Source organism: Mus caroli, unplaced genomic scaffold, assembly GCF_978045245.1.
Source record: "Mus caroli unplaced genomic scaffold, Mus_caroli_1 scaffold_19, whole genome shotgun sequence".
NCBI classification, from domain to species: domain Eukaryota; kingdom Metazoa; phylum Chordata; class Mammalia; order Rodentia; family Muridae; genus Mus; species Mus caroli.
In genome coordinates, this window is record NW_028227274.1 from 84723199 (window position 1) to 84737415 (window position 14217).

At 42.3% G+C, this 14217-nt stretch overlaps 1 protein-coding gene across 6 annotated transcripts; it reads left to right on the forward strand.

The window, feature by feature from the left end:
* The first annotated feature begins 5559 nt into the window (after positions 1-5559).
* Cbln2 (cerebellin 2 precursor) lies at positions 5560-13901 on the forward strand. Of its 6 annotated transcripts, none has more exons than XM_029471758.2 (5): positions 5560-5711; positions 6202-6249; positions 7372-7892; positions 10722-10841; positions 11040-13901. In XM_029471758.2, exons 3-5 carry the CDS (start codon positions 7536-7538, stop codon positions 11235-11237), a joined length of 675 nt encoding a protein of 224 aa, XP_029327618.1. In that variant the 5' UTR covers positions 5560-5711; positions 6202-6249; positions 7372-7535; the 3' UTR covers positions 11238-13901. The 6 variants fall into 6 exon arrangements, with proteins under 6 accessions (XP_029327618.1, XP_029327617.1, XP_021006677.1 ...); XM_029471757.2 differs by having other exon boundaries at positions 6205-6249; XM_021151018.3 differs by having other exon boundaries at positions 5560-5681; positions 6205-6249.
* The last annotated feature ends 316 nt before the right edge of the window (positions 13902-14217 follow it).

The following is a 14217-nucleotide window of genomic DNA, read 5'->3' on the forward strand; positions in this document are numbered from 1 at the left end:
TTTGTAAGCTCAAACAGCTATGATCATATTCCTCAGTTTGCCTGCCCTCCTTTCCTATCTGGAACTGATTTCAGTTCCTTATGAACAGCCTATGATGAAGCAGTGGTGGGAGGGTACAATGGACACCCATTAAACATACATGCAGCTGACATAACAGACCTAGATATTTTAAAAAGACACTCTTGTCTATCTATGGACTATTAAAGCTATGGAGACCAAAGAAATAGGAATTTCTCTGAGAATGTCATGCAAAGGGAAGGCAAAGATTTCCCCCAGAGGGAGAGCTTTTCTCTTGAAATGAGGTCTCATAAAACCCTAGCAACTTGTCAGACCACCTTATAGGATGAGACTTTAGTCCAGACAATCTTGGGTCACAGGTGGAGCAGGCCTCACATTGACATGTACTACTTAGATGTTCATATCCTTGGCACTCTATTTAAACTTTGATTTCCCTTCAGAACCCTGAAGATGGGTTCTTCTAGTGGAGAGTTCACTAGATGTCTTTGTCCTCTTGCCAATATGAAATTGAATGAATCATCTTTCTCTGGTTTTCACTATTAATTTGGCCCTTTTAGTTGAGGACAGATGGCTAGAGATGGCTGAGGGTACAGGCTGTGACCTTCAAGTTTGTTAATACTCATACTCCAATGTAAAGAGAACTCAGAATTCAAGTGACCAGGCAACACAGCTTCACTTTAGATCCTGAGACGTGTCTTAAGGATATTTGTGCTTGAACTCTGATTTCTGTTCAGATAAATCCTATTTCTCTTAAAAACTCATGATCCGTATAAAATGGCTTTTATAGTGGATTACATCAAAAGAGTGGCTCCTAAGGGAGTACACTATTCTTAGCCTGGACCTTCAAGTTGCTCAGTATCAGCTCAGAGCATTCCTAAGAGGGGTCCTTTAATACTCCCTGAGGGTGATTCATGTCTATCAAATACTCTCAAGATCAAGAGTTAATGTCAATCAAAAAATAATTCAGTCAAGCTTGCCAAATATCTTCTGGAAAAACAGCATCATAGTTATGTTCATATATAGGCAGTCTATAATTCCACTTACTTTATATTGGATAAAGAAATGTCTGTCTTGTTACTCCTGCTTATCTAGCTTTCTTATAGAGCCCACGACCACCTGCTTAAGAATAATGCTATCTACAAGTAGCTGGCTCTTCAACATCAATTAAGACAAGCAAAGCAATCCCTCAAACATATATTCACAGAACATTATCTATTACCCATACTTAAAATATTGTGGGTATTGTGAGCCTTGACAACATACTTGCAGCTTACTCTAAATAAAAGATTTAAGAAAACAAATCAGGAAATGCTTTAGCTATATATTAGTGATTTTCTATATTTTTCTTACCAATAACATTTATTTTTGAAGCACAACTTTTTAAGAGATTAGCATTAATTAACTGTTTCTTATTCATCTAGTGTTAACTATTTCTTATTGAGAAAATAAAGTTTGACAAATGTTTACTTTGTATTAAAAAAAACTTTTTATTGTTTTCCTTAGGTTGAAATGAGTCTCATTAGCCATTTGATCCATCTTGGAAAGGCAATAGAACATTTCCTTTCCTGAAATAAAGAAAAGAAACAGAAGGATTGTGTGCAACATCAAGACCTAAAGGAATTAAGAGAAAATGTTTCTCTTCTAGTCAATTCTTGCTATGTCTTCTAGTATATAATATCTCAAGTATTAGATTATAGATCATATTTTATGTATTATATATATACATATGTATTTATGTATTATATATATACATAATAAATTGGAGTTTGGTAAATATATACACACATATAAACACACACACACATATATATATGTGTGTGTGTGTGATTTCCCTCCTATGCAAATATCAAGACATTCTAGTCCATGTAAGCATCATAGGAGTGCTGGAGAGATGGCTCAGAGGCGAAGAGTGCTTGTTGTTCTTCCAGACCACCTGTGTTTCTTCCCCAACACATGTTAGATTACCCACGGCTACACTTAACTCCAGCTCCACAGGTTCCAACGTCCTCTTCTGTCCTCCATGGGCATCTGCACACATATGCCATATACTAATACAGATACATACACACGTACATAAATTAAAATAAATAATTTTTAAAAGACGCAGGTATTATGAGACCTTCAAGTAGTTGCTTCATATTATCCCATAGGCCATCATATATCCCTAAGGAGGATAACAAAGTGCACTCAAAGAATAGAAATGCATTTTTACAAGACAGCATATTAGTTTTACAATATTGAGAAAGTAGCACAATTTTAATCCCAGTGCTCAGGATGCAAAGGCAGAGGCAGGCAGATCTCGGTGAGCTTGATGCCAACACGGTCTGAATAGTAAGTCTATGGCTAGCCAGTCCTGCATAGTGAGCCCTTGTCTTAAACTATAAAAACAAACAAACAAACAAACAAACAAAGAAGGATACAAGAGAAAGAAAACAGTAGCACCAGAAACTAATTCCATGATTTGGGTGTGCTGTCTTTTGCTAACAAAAATATAGAATGGATATTAAATATTTGGCTGTGTGCCGTAAAAGTCTCTGAAACATAATCTGACAAATCAAGTCTGTGCCTGGATAGCACTGATAACTTATTTATCTCAATGTGACTGTAGAGTGTAGACAGCCTGAGTCCAGTCGGTCTACCTTTTAACTCAGTCAATTAAATGTTTATCTAATTTGACTGGGATAATATGATTGTGTCATGCTTCAGTTAATAAATGCAACCCGGTACCTCATATAAATATATTTTCTTGGGCTTTCTATTGAGCAGTGGCTGAGCTAGAGTTCATTCTGATCTTAATTATTTTTACATATGTTAATAATTCATTAAGACAAAAAAGCCCATGTAGCTTGAAGTATTTATTTTTTCTGCAATTATTCATCCTTTAATATCTTTGTTTTACTGAAAAATATGGACATATTTAAACAAATTACCATGTATAAATGAAGGAATGTATGATATTTATGCATCTCTGAGATATTCCATACCTTAATAACTTTCTAGTATAGACACCATCCCACATTAAATATATATTTTCATATTTTAAGGAAAGAGATTTTTATTAGTGCATACATTTTTCTGTAAAAGTACCTTTTTAGGTTCTGCATCTCAGAAAATGAGTGAGACCCATGAGAGATCATATTTAAAACACACCTAGAAGAAAACCACAAATATGATGTACTTTAAAGATGACAAAAAAAAAAAGAAAAAAGAAAAAAAAGACCGATACAGGATGGAATTGCTTTTCAGCAGTGATCTCTCTCCAAGGAAGATCACATTAAGCTTTTGGAGAAATAACTATTTTGGACAAATAAAGTGAATAAGGGCTTAATTTCTTGAGCTAAATGCACTTTTTAACATTACAATACTTCCCCATTAGCTATGTGTGATGTCTGTCTCTGGCTCGGGGTGGTGGTTATGGGCATTGTGCTGTCTGCTACATCAGAAGCAAAGGTCATGATGCAGCCACAAACATTCATGCTGTTTCACTTCAGAGAACTGAGTTTACTGTTCGTATTCTGATAATAACAATGATTACTAGTAATGAAAACATGGGGCACGATATGCAATCATTGAAATATGCACAGAAGTTTTTCATTTTAATTCCATGCTCTGGATGTTTTTGTTTGTGTGTGTGTGTGTTTGTTCTAAACATGCTTACAAGCTAAAAAAAAAAAAAAAAAAAAAAAAAAATCTACCTCCCAACCAAAGATCTGGTAGGTGGAAGTTCTGATTGGTGGATCAATAAATCATCCACTTTTCTGTCAATCTGATTCATTCCACAATTTCCAGTTTCCTTGTTAAACAAAAGAGATTCATACATATTTTTCATTTCGTTACATAAGGATACTTGGTTTCACACCATATCCTAGTTCAGCATGCAAAGGTTTCCTTAATATGCTGTTTACATACTGCCATCACCACACATCACCGTGGTTTTGTTTTGCTTTTGTTTTATTTTGTTGTTTGCCTCTAAGGTGGTAAGTTGGTTCTGGTGTTTATGTAAGTCACATGTCTCAAAGGCCCTAAGGAACTGCTTAATTAAACAATTACTTTAAGATTTTAGATGTGTGCAAGGCTTGTTTCTACTGTGTTCACATTCATGTCGGTTCTTTTTGTTGTGCTCTTTTATCGTCTGTTGACAGATTTGAATCCAATTCCGTCTTCGTGATGGCACAGTACAATCATCCTTCCATGGCAGAGACAATCAAGTTCAGGTGATATTAGAGTAAAATAGCTCTAAAGTTAGATTGCACCCTCTCTGCTGAGTTAAACTCACAAATGTAAGACGCGGCTGCTGTGCCTTTTATAAGCCTCCCAGCGATGCGGAGCATGGTACCTGCAAGCTACAATTTCCAGTGACTGTGCTGTAGCGCTGGCAGATTCTTAAGTCATTTGATAGTCTGTAATGCTCTGCATGTTATGTGAAGCAGAATACATTTGTCTCAGACGCTCCCTCAATCACTACAATACCCCAATACCCACGGGGAACCTTTGGCCTCGGCTAAACTTATGCTATGGGTTTCTTTTGGACTCACCCCACCCCTCCTTTCTATTGAGCCGATTGGACATGCACGGTATTTTCAGTGCTTAGGCCTTCCATCCTAGAACAGTCACGAAAGAGCCAATAAAAAGGGTCTTCCAAACCTTTTATCTAAGAAGACAGGTCTCATAAGGCAGAAGCTGGACGACTGAAATATTCAAAGGGAGGAGAGACAGGTGTGCTGACTTCTGGGGAAACAAGACAGGAACAAGCTGTGCTCCATTGAACTACATGGGCTCATTCGGATTTTTTTCCCCCACCAGCCTACCAGAAAGGCAAACTGTCTAGGACAGAGCAAAGTCTTTGTAATGGTGCTTTTAAAAAATTCCACATGTAAAAGCTGCCTTGCCTTTGTTCAGTGTCTGCTGTGTGAGTGGTAATAGCCCAAGATAACCCACCACGGCATACATCCTCTTGGCAGAATTTCATGTTAGAAGAATAAAGAGTTAAAAACACCCAGCATGACTGCCGTAAACTGCGAAGAGAACGGACATTGAAAGACAACCTTGTTGCATTTTTACAGGAACTTTTAGCTCCTGTTTTAGCTGGGGTGAAGGAAAAGAAAATCCTCAAACCTCACCTTTTTCCCTGGGTACTCCCCCACACTGAGTAGGCTTGTTCACAGCCTGAGGACCGCAGGCTCCAGCGCCCATAGGTGGCGCCCCTCGTCCGTGCTTGCGCATCTCCCGGCTCTCCAGGCGCAGCTCGGAACCCCGCGTGTCTCCCCGGGTCTTTAGAGCCCAGAGACTGCGTTTTAATAAATACGAGTGGTGCCAACGCGCTCCACCAGCCCCGGGGTTCAGAGCAGCAGACACATAAACCCAGGCAGGAAGAGTCTCTTTAATCTCTGCCAAAAGCTGACATTTCACTAACCGGAGTTCTTGGAATCACAGTTCTAAAACCATTAAATTACCGAGGCTTTTCCTCTCTTAAAAAAATACTTTTCCTTTTTTTTTTTTTTTTTTTTTTTTTTTTTTTTTTTTTTTTTAGTACCCTCTCCTCTTTAAAATTATGAATGTGGCCACTCCGTTCAAGATCAAGACTTGGAGGGACTTTGGAAAAGAAAAAGAATCTGGAAGAAGAAACTCGGCTGGTGCTTCGGAGGGCGCCTAGTTTTAAGAAGGTACCTAAGAGGACTATCCTAGATGTCTAGGTGAGAGACGGATATCGGGGCTTGGCAAGGTGCTAGGGGGAAGTCACAGGGGAATCCACCGGGCTGTGGATTCTAGCACGGAGGGAGCGAGGAGTCCTTAGTTGCCAGCTCGGAGCTGTGCTTTCTGGAGACTGGAGCTGAGGCGGGGACCCAGGGATCCTGTTACTGAGGTACAGGATAAGTGTACTGACTGGGGAACTATTCCGGACCCGGAGGAGGCAAACTGCGCGCCTTGGTGCCGTGCGGCTCGTGGCTTCGGCGCGGCTCAACCCGAGCGGGTAGCAAGTAGGTTCCAGGCACCGTCTTGCGCTGAGCAGCGCTCGGTGTGGGGCTCTCTGGGCTCTCGGGGCCGGGGCGTGGTGTGCGGGATCGGGCCGAGAGGAGAGGAGGCAGGGCGGGGCGGAGCAGTTATTGGCCAGGCGCTGGGAGAAGGGTCGTGCTCCGAGGTGTCCTCCTTCCGCTAGCTCCCGCCTGCCTCATTTTCTCTAAGCAGAACAACTTCTCCGACATCGGTACTCGCCCGTCATGGACCTTCCAGGTAATCCACCCAACCCCTGAGCTCCGAGATCCGCTTGCTAGTCGCCTTTTTGTAAAGCATCACCCGGACCTTGAGTAAGAGGAGAGTCCGTGGCTGAGTGTGTGTGTTTGGGGGCTGGGGGTCTGTTATCCTTCGCGTGAGAGCTGTAGACGGGATATTTATCGAAACGCAACTTCTCTTTTCTTAGAAAGAACATTGGAAAGAGTTTGGAGAGTGTGGGCGACGAGGGGCGGGTTCTTTCTGGTTGTGTCCCTGGGTTGGGTGTTGGAATAGCCTCTCTGGTTTAGCTGCAGAAGAGGGGACAGGGTAAAAGTGCAAACCCGTGTTAATTAACAGACAGCCTCAGAAGAGGGGAATCGAGGTCCAGAGACTAGAGCCTGCAAATGTGTAAAATCCGGAGATCCTGGTGCTGGAATTGGCTCTTCTTCTTTGCCAGAGAAAGGACTCCAGCAGGCTCTCCTTGGGGGTTCACCAGTGGCTGCGGGGACGTTGGAAGTGGGTGTTAGAATTTCGCTCTTCACCCACCCCCCATCCCTCCTTTCCCTGTTTCTGTCCTTTCCTTTTTATTCTTAATCTCATCCGCCCAAGAAGCTGTCTGGGGTTTGTTTGGGGGGGTGGTGGTGTTGGGGGTAGGCAGATTATTTTTATTCGAAATGGGCTGCTTAAAATTACTTCCTGGAAAAAAGAAGGGGGTAAAGGGGGAAGAAATGGAAAGGAAGTGTTTCTTTCTGTGGCTATCCAGAAAGCTGTTGAAAGGGAGCTGGCTAAACATCTTTTTGTTTGTTTGTTTGTTTTTCCCTTGACTGCATTTAATTCCTCTAGATGTCTTGGGCTGAGTAGGCAGGGAACAGTAGTGACGACAATCTTAGAGGTCCCCAATTCTGTTTAACCCGTCTACAGAATTGCAGCCAGAATCCGGGGCTCCAGGAGCACATTGTTCAGGCATCTGTTGGGATATGCTGACCAGTGCTCCAGAGCTTTCTCGGATCCATTATTTCTCATCTGGAATGAGGTTAGCTCTCGGGAGCCAAGTGGATGGTCATTTGGAAGGGACTGGAGAGTACTAGGCACTTGTTCCCCTTCTACCTGCCTGCCTAAGTGTTGGGTTCTTTGCCCTGACAGGTCCGCAGGTGCCTTCCTTCTGAGAATCATTTGGCCTTGACCATCTGAGGCGAGCACCCAGCCCAAAGAAGGCTACTACTCTAGCCCTGCGCGTTCCTGTGCGCATCCAGGTAGCCCTCCGGCTTCTGCCGGCCTTGAAGTTAACAGGGCGCCCCCCAGCCCAGATGCCCGCGCCTGGCCAGGGCCCCAGAGGGCCGCTGCTGAGCATGCCCGGGCGCCGGGGGGCGCTGCGTGAGCCAGCCGACTTTGGCTCCAGCCTGGGGGCGGTGCTGGCCCTGCTGTTGCTGCTGCTGCCCGCCTGCTGCCCCGTAAGGGCTCAGAACGACACGGAGCCCATCGTGCTAGAGGGCAAGTGCCTGGTAGTGTGCGATTCCAGCCCATCGGGGGATGGCGCCGTCACTTCTTCCCTGGGCATTTCTGTGCGCTCAGGCAGTGCCAAGGTGGCCTTCTCCGCTACTCGGAGCACCAACCACGAGCCGTCAGAGATGAGCAACCGTACCATGACCATCTACTTCGACCAGGTCAGCGGCTAAACTGCCCACCCGCGGATAAGTGAAGGACTGGCCAGGGTATCCGGCTGGCAAGGGCTTCCTACATATTCAGGAGGAGCGCCAGGCTGGTTTTCCCACCTCTCCCTTGCCCTTACATTGCTCTTTTTACTACTATGCTTTCCCGGACGCCCCCTTGAACACATTGTAGAGTTTTGGTTTTAAATACCAGCTTTCCTGGCGCGGATTACTGCAAGCCCTGTAAGGCTCTCCGAGCTTTCTAAGGGTCTGGTAAAGCTAAAATATGAAATGCATTTCCCTGAAAGAAACCTAGTGCAGTGCGCTTTCCTTTTTGAGGAGGGCAAGGCTGTGTTTGTGGTAAACAATCTGCAGACACCAGGGGGAGAGGGCTTCCTCTTAAAGATTCTGCACTTAATAGCTTCCTCATTCAAAAAGGTGCCCGATAAAGGACTGGACCTCCTTATATTTGGGACCCAGTGACATGAAGATTTAAATAAGTGGGGAATAGTTGTGTGAGAGATCAGAAATGTTTCTCTGCGTATACACCAGAATAAAGTGGCCATATATCTGCTATGGTCAGTAAATGAAACTTACTGCAAGGTGTCCATACAGTTATGTCCAAATATAAATGCACAGTATGACTCTGAAAACTTAACAAGGCAAAGGCCTGTGATTTAAATGTATTTAAGCCACTTAATTTCTGGCCTATGAGCCCAGGAGCCAAGAATTAGGGAGATGACTGTAAACGTTTCTCTGGGTGGTGACGTTAATGTCACTGTGTACTCTCCCCTTGTGGTTCCTATTAGTCTTCAGAAATTGAAAAGGTGGTAGTGATTTTCATACTTTTCTCCAATCAGTTAATGCTCGTGCTAATGGGGCATTGTGTAAAATGGAGTCTCGAAACTTCACTAGACATAAGAGGAAGTTCCGTTTGGCTTTCCCTCTGTCCAGCAACCAGCTTCTAAACCCGTTTACAGCCAATGCACACAGTTGATCTCTCTTTAGGTTGTTATATTCATTTAAAAAGTCGTGCTTTTGAAGGTTTAGGGGAGTTGCTCTAAAAACATTTAATTTCATTAATTCCAAATAAGACAGTATGACATAAGCATATATAGTTCATATTCTTTCTTTTACCCATTTACCCAGTGTTTTGCACTGCTGTTATTTTTCAAGATGGTTTCCAACACATATTCAGCACAGCCTTTTTAGATACAGTGATTTGTGGAGTTGTCAGGAAAGTTTGGATACATGATCAGCAGTAATAGGAATCTTGTTTTATAGATGAATCAACTTTTTCCGGTTCCTGTTAAGTTGTCAGTGAGGGAGACCCTCTGCTCAGGGCCTGGTTGGGTGTCTTTTCATCTGCAATAAAGCCTTAAATAAACCCGTTTCCAGAATTTAAAATCCAGATTAAGAGGAGGAAATGGAGAGATGAGTGAAGCTCTGCTGACAGGGCATGCTAGGGAGTGCTTCATTCTCCAGTGAAGCACCCTGGGGATCAGTGGACACAGACATCAGGGGGGCTTTGTCCTCAAAGGTGGAGCAGAGTGTGTCTGTGAGCCTCCTACTCTGGAGGGGGCTGAGTGATGCTCACAGCACGGTGAAGATGCAGAGTGTTCTCCAAGCCACACTGGCTGATGGTGCTAACAGCAATCCACTTTGCCCTGGCAGACAGTGTAGTTCATCAATACAACTGTGTAAAATTAACAGCCCCAAAGCGCTAGAGTTTATTTCCTGATCAGGTAAAAGACAGTCCAGAGTTTTAGTCTAGCTAGCTGTTTATTTTGTAAGCATAAAACGCCAGCAGGCCATTTTATTATTTTAAAGAGTTGATTTTTTTTTTTTCTGGAGGAGAGATGGAAACCAAATGCAGACAAAGTAGCAAGATTGCATTTTGAAGAGAAGGGGAGTGATATGGGGAGCTTGGTACTTCACATTCCTGTGCTTACTCCTCTTTGCTTGAGGAAGACCGCCTGCAGGGCCACACAATCCTCTGCTGTGGGGATTTTTTCTGGCTGTGGGGATTCCCTTACTTCATACTAGGAGTGTCCAAGCTACCAGTTCAAGGGACTTGGTCTGTTCAAGCTTTTTTTACATGATCCCCCTCCTTCAGCCAACAAAGCAAGCACTGCTTAGCAGGGAATGAATTTTAACAGGCCAGCAGCCAGTGCTCCCTAACCAAACTCACCATTGAGCACTAATTATGAGGCACCTACTGTGTATTGCCAGAGGTTGGGGCCCACTGGACAGGGAAACCTTAGACAAGCCATTCTTTCCTGGTGCCTAGGGAGTTAATACCACATCTTACCCCTACTCATGTGAAATCATGGAAGGGCCTGTTCTGCTGTTCCATTATCTTTTCTCTCTCTGTTCCACATGAAGTTTTATGCATTAAACATAGCATCAGGCCGAACTCCCTAGGAGACACCACCCCACATGACAACAGCGACAAAACAAAAACAGGATGGATTTACAAGTTGTGTCTTGACTTTACTCTCTCCTATTACTTTCTTCACACCCTGCATAATATCATATGAAAATTGCAACTACTTGAATGTATAATTAAAATACACTTCCAGAATCCATATTAATTAGAAGCCATGAGAATACCTTTTGAATACTTTTCTGCTATTGAATGTTATTTTTATTTTATTCTTTTAAAAAAAATGATGCTTGATGCTTCTTGTATTGTTTGGGTAAAGCTGTGGACTTGTTGGTATCTATTCTCAATACCAATAAGTCAACTCCCTTGGTAGTCAACTGAAAGTATGGAGAAAATTCAAGCTGAGAAAGGACATGCTGTGTGGGTACCTCAGTATGCTGTTCCCTCTTCTTTTTCAGGTCTTAGTAAACATTGGCAACCACTTTGACCTTGCCTCCAGTATATTTGTAGCACCAAGAAAGGGAATTTATAGCTTCAGCTTCCACGTGGTCAAAGTGTACAACAGACAAACTATCCAGGTGAGTAGGTTTAAAAACAGAACCCTTGAATGATTGCTAGACAGGGGGTTGGCCTCTGAGCCAGATGGAAGTCTGCTCTTTCAGGTTCCAAGTGTGTGGGTTCCAAAAGTTAGATGGGGGTGACAACCCTTAGGGGGAGAAGAGAACAGAATGTGGGGCTGAGGTGGTCTCTAACCTGCTGAGTCTTCTGCCTTATAGGTCAGCTTAATGCAGAATGGCTACCCGGTGATCTCTGCATTTGCTGGAGACCAGGATGTTACCAGGGAAGCAGCCAGCAATGGTGTTCTGCTGCTCATGGAAAGAGAAGACAAAGTTCATCTCAAACTGGAGAGAGGCAACCTCATGGGAGGCTGGAAATACTCCACATTCTCGGGCTTCTTGGTTTTTCCTCTATAGACTCAGAGCCACCAGGATGGTGGGAAGGTTTTGATCAGGACCCAGGGATCTGCCCCCTGTAACACCTTGAACTTGTCTGGATAGAATGGCTTGGGCCCACCTCCATCAGATTATTGCTGTAGAAGAATGACTTTCTTCTCAAGCTCCAGTATTTTCTTTGACTATTGACAATTCCTCGGGAACCTGGCCTCTAATTAGTTTTAGAAGACAAGGTCTTAAGGAGAAATGAAATTATCGATTTGAGCAATTTGTACCTGTGATTGTAAAGTCGATATCGGATTTGATTGTTGGAACCATTGACCTAACTTCTCTTGTTTGTACGTTGTATCTTGTCCTGATGACATAGATGCTGCTGACCCTCAGATGGACCGCACGCTTCAGTCAGGGCTTAAAGCAAGAGCCCAGCAAAGGACCACCTACCAGACAGTCTTTGACCTGTGTTCTGTGTGTGTGTAGCCTTAAGAAAAAGAATGGCTTCATTTTCATTCCGTAGCTTTTCCCTAGGGTCTTGGGGGTATTGGGAGGGAGCTGGGCATTGGGAACCTGTCGAAAAGTGCATTATCCTGAGAAGCAAATTTTGCACGATTGGACTGCAGTTTTTGTTTTGTACCGTCTGTGATTTTTTTTTCCTCTGGAAGCTTTCCTTTTCTTCCTCAGGTTTCACTCCTCAAACCTACTTACTTTTCATGCTGGAGGCTCGGAGAGAAAAGCAAAACAAAACAAAACAAAACAACAAAACTTATGTTCAGTCCTTGTGTGATATCAAACAAAACAGAACAAAATCTGCATATTTTGTTTTGGATAAAGGAAACCAGGAAAAAAAAAAGAAAGCCTATATTTCAAAATAAGGACAGCAAATAGGACATCCTGCATAACCTTCCCTGGAGTTCTTCTCTCTCAGTGCAGCTTCAAACTTGCAACGTGGATTTCATTTTATTTATTTATTTATTTTTTTATTTATACTCTGGGATCCCTTAGTAACCTGGCATTGCTCATTGCTCATGAATCCCTTAACAATGGCGGAGCTGACGCGGCCTAATCCTCTCTTTGCTTTTCCTCTGGATATGTCTCAGTAGTGAGTTAGATCTGCCTCTGAGTGGCCACACAATTACAAGATGTTTCAAAGAAATAGGACCAGTGCCTCTTCCTGGAGATCTTCCTTTGATCTGTCAAGGAGAGGGTTGTGTTGACTGACTGATGCTCTGTGGATGAACATCTGGCCAGAAGCCACCTGGACTGGAAATCTCAGCAGTTAAAGGTACTGGCTGCTGTACCCCATGGGTGGTTTTTTCAAACCCTGCTTCTTTTGGCATCTTGTGCAACAACACTATTAAGTAGCAACTGAGAGACCTGGTGCAGTATTTGTGTGCCAAGGAAATGTCACTAATCCCAAAGCAATCAAAGATGTGACCTCAAACTGGATGTTAATTTGTCCTTTGTGTAACAATGTAACCAAAATATTGATGATAAAACTCATAATTTAAGATTCAGAATAAATGGATTTGATGTCTGTCTTGTTCTGGTCCTTCCTCATCGTCTCTCAAATTGATGGGGAAGTATAGGTCAAGTTACCAAGGAACTGGAGATATTAAATTTACATTGTGATTCTTTATAAAAGACACACACACAAATACTGATGCAGCTATAGGTCTCTGGGGGGATATTGCTCACTTAGATATATTCAGCTCATACTTACGTATTTTTCAAAGAGGAAAATGTTGGAGGAGAGAGAAATGGACAAAACTAAGGTTTAAGAGATGGGTCGTATGCTTTTATCACACATTGCCTTAGACATCTCACAAACATTATCCCCACAGGTAAGGCAGTCACAAGTATTAGCAAAGACTCAAACCCTTAAGAAGGCTCATGTGTTTCCAACTTGTGTATGGGGATGAACTTCATGGACACAAGGCAAGTGTAGAACTGTATCATTCCAAGTGGATTAAAGGTCTCAGATTTTCTGTCCTTAAATTAACAAGAAAGTAGGATGGGATTAAAACAATGTTTTCTTGTGAGGAGAGAAAATCAACCAAAAAGCATTTGGGGGTACTCTGCCTCCTACTTGGAGCATATTTCTAAGTGTGAACTGTTCATTAATGCTGGGAACATAAACAGGAGGCAGATGGAGTGTGTCCCTTGTGTTTTGTTATTCTTAGATATTTTAATTCTCTTTCCCTCATTTCCTTAACTTCACGCTCAATTTACAATATGTAAGAAACCTCATTTGAAGACAATGCTACACTGCAGAGATCAGGAGATTTAAGAGCCATTGTTATTAATATTTTCACCCTTTAATAATATATAATGCACATATTTCATTGTATTTATATCTTTATTGTGTACAGGTTGCCACTGGGTAATACTGTCTCATAAATAAGTTATTAAATTGACCAATCTAAATGTATTTTGGGAGTTTATTCTCTACTAGAAAATCAGCTTCCTCCTGATGGTTGTTCTCTTAGCTTTCTTTCTTCTCTGTCAATGTGAATGCCAGAAAGTACATTAGTACACAGCCGTCCTGGTAATATTCTGAGGTTGCTTCACATCTTTTGCCTCATCTGCCTGGTTCATACCCCTATAGAAATTATGTAGATTTATTACTTGCTTGAGAAATAAAACTAAGTTAAATCAAATCATATTGAATATCAGAAGTGTTTCAAACTACACCAAGTAAAACAAGATCTTTGCTGAAAATTTCTTTGGCTTGTGATATCCTTGAGAAATACGACACTCCCGGATAGCCCATAGAAAACATGTATATCAGATAAAAAAAATATATATGTGCTTTTTGTTTCTTTGTTTGTTTTTGTATTAAGAAGAATGGCCTAATATTTCTAAACTGAGCTCAACATACCTGACTGCTAGCCTCAGTGTTTGTATCTGTAGTCAATGAATATCAGACTCCAAATAGTCAGTCTACCCCATGAGGCTGTTGAAAGAACCTCTCAGAAGTGTTTGCAGACTGAACAGGAGTTCAGGG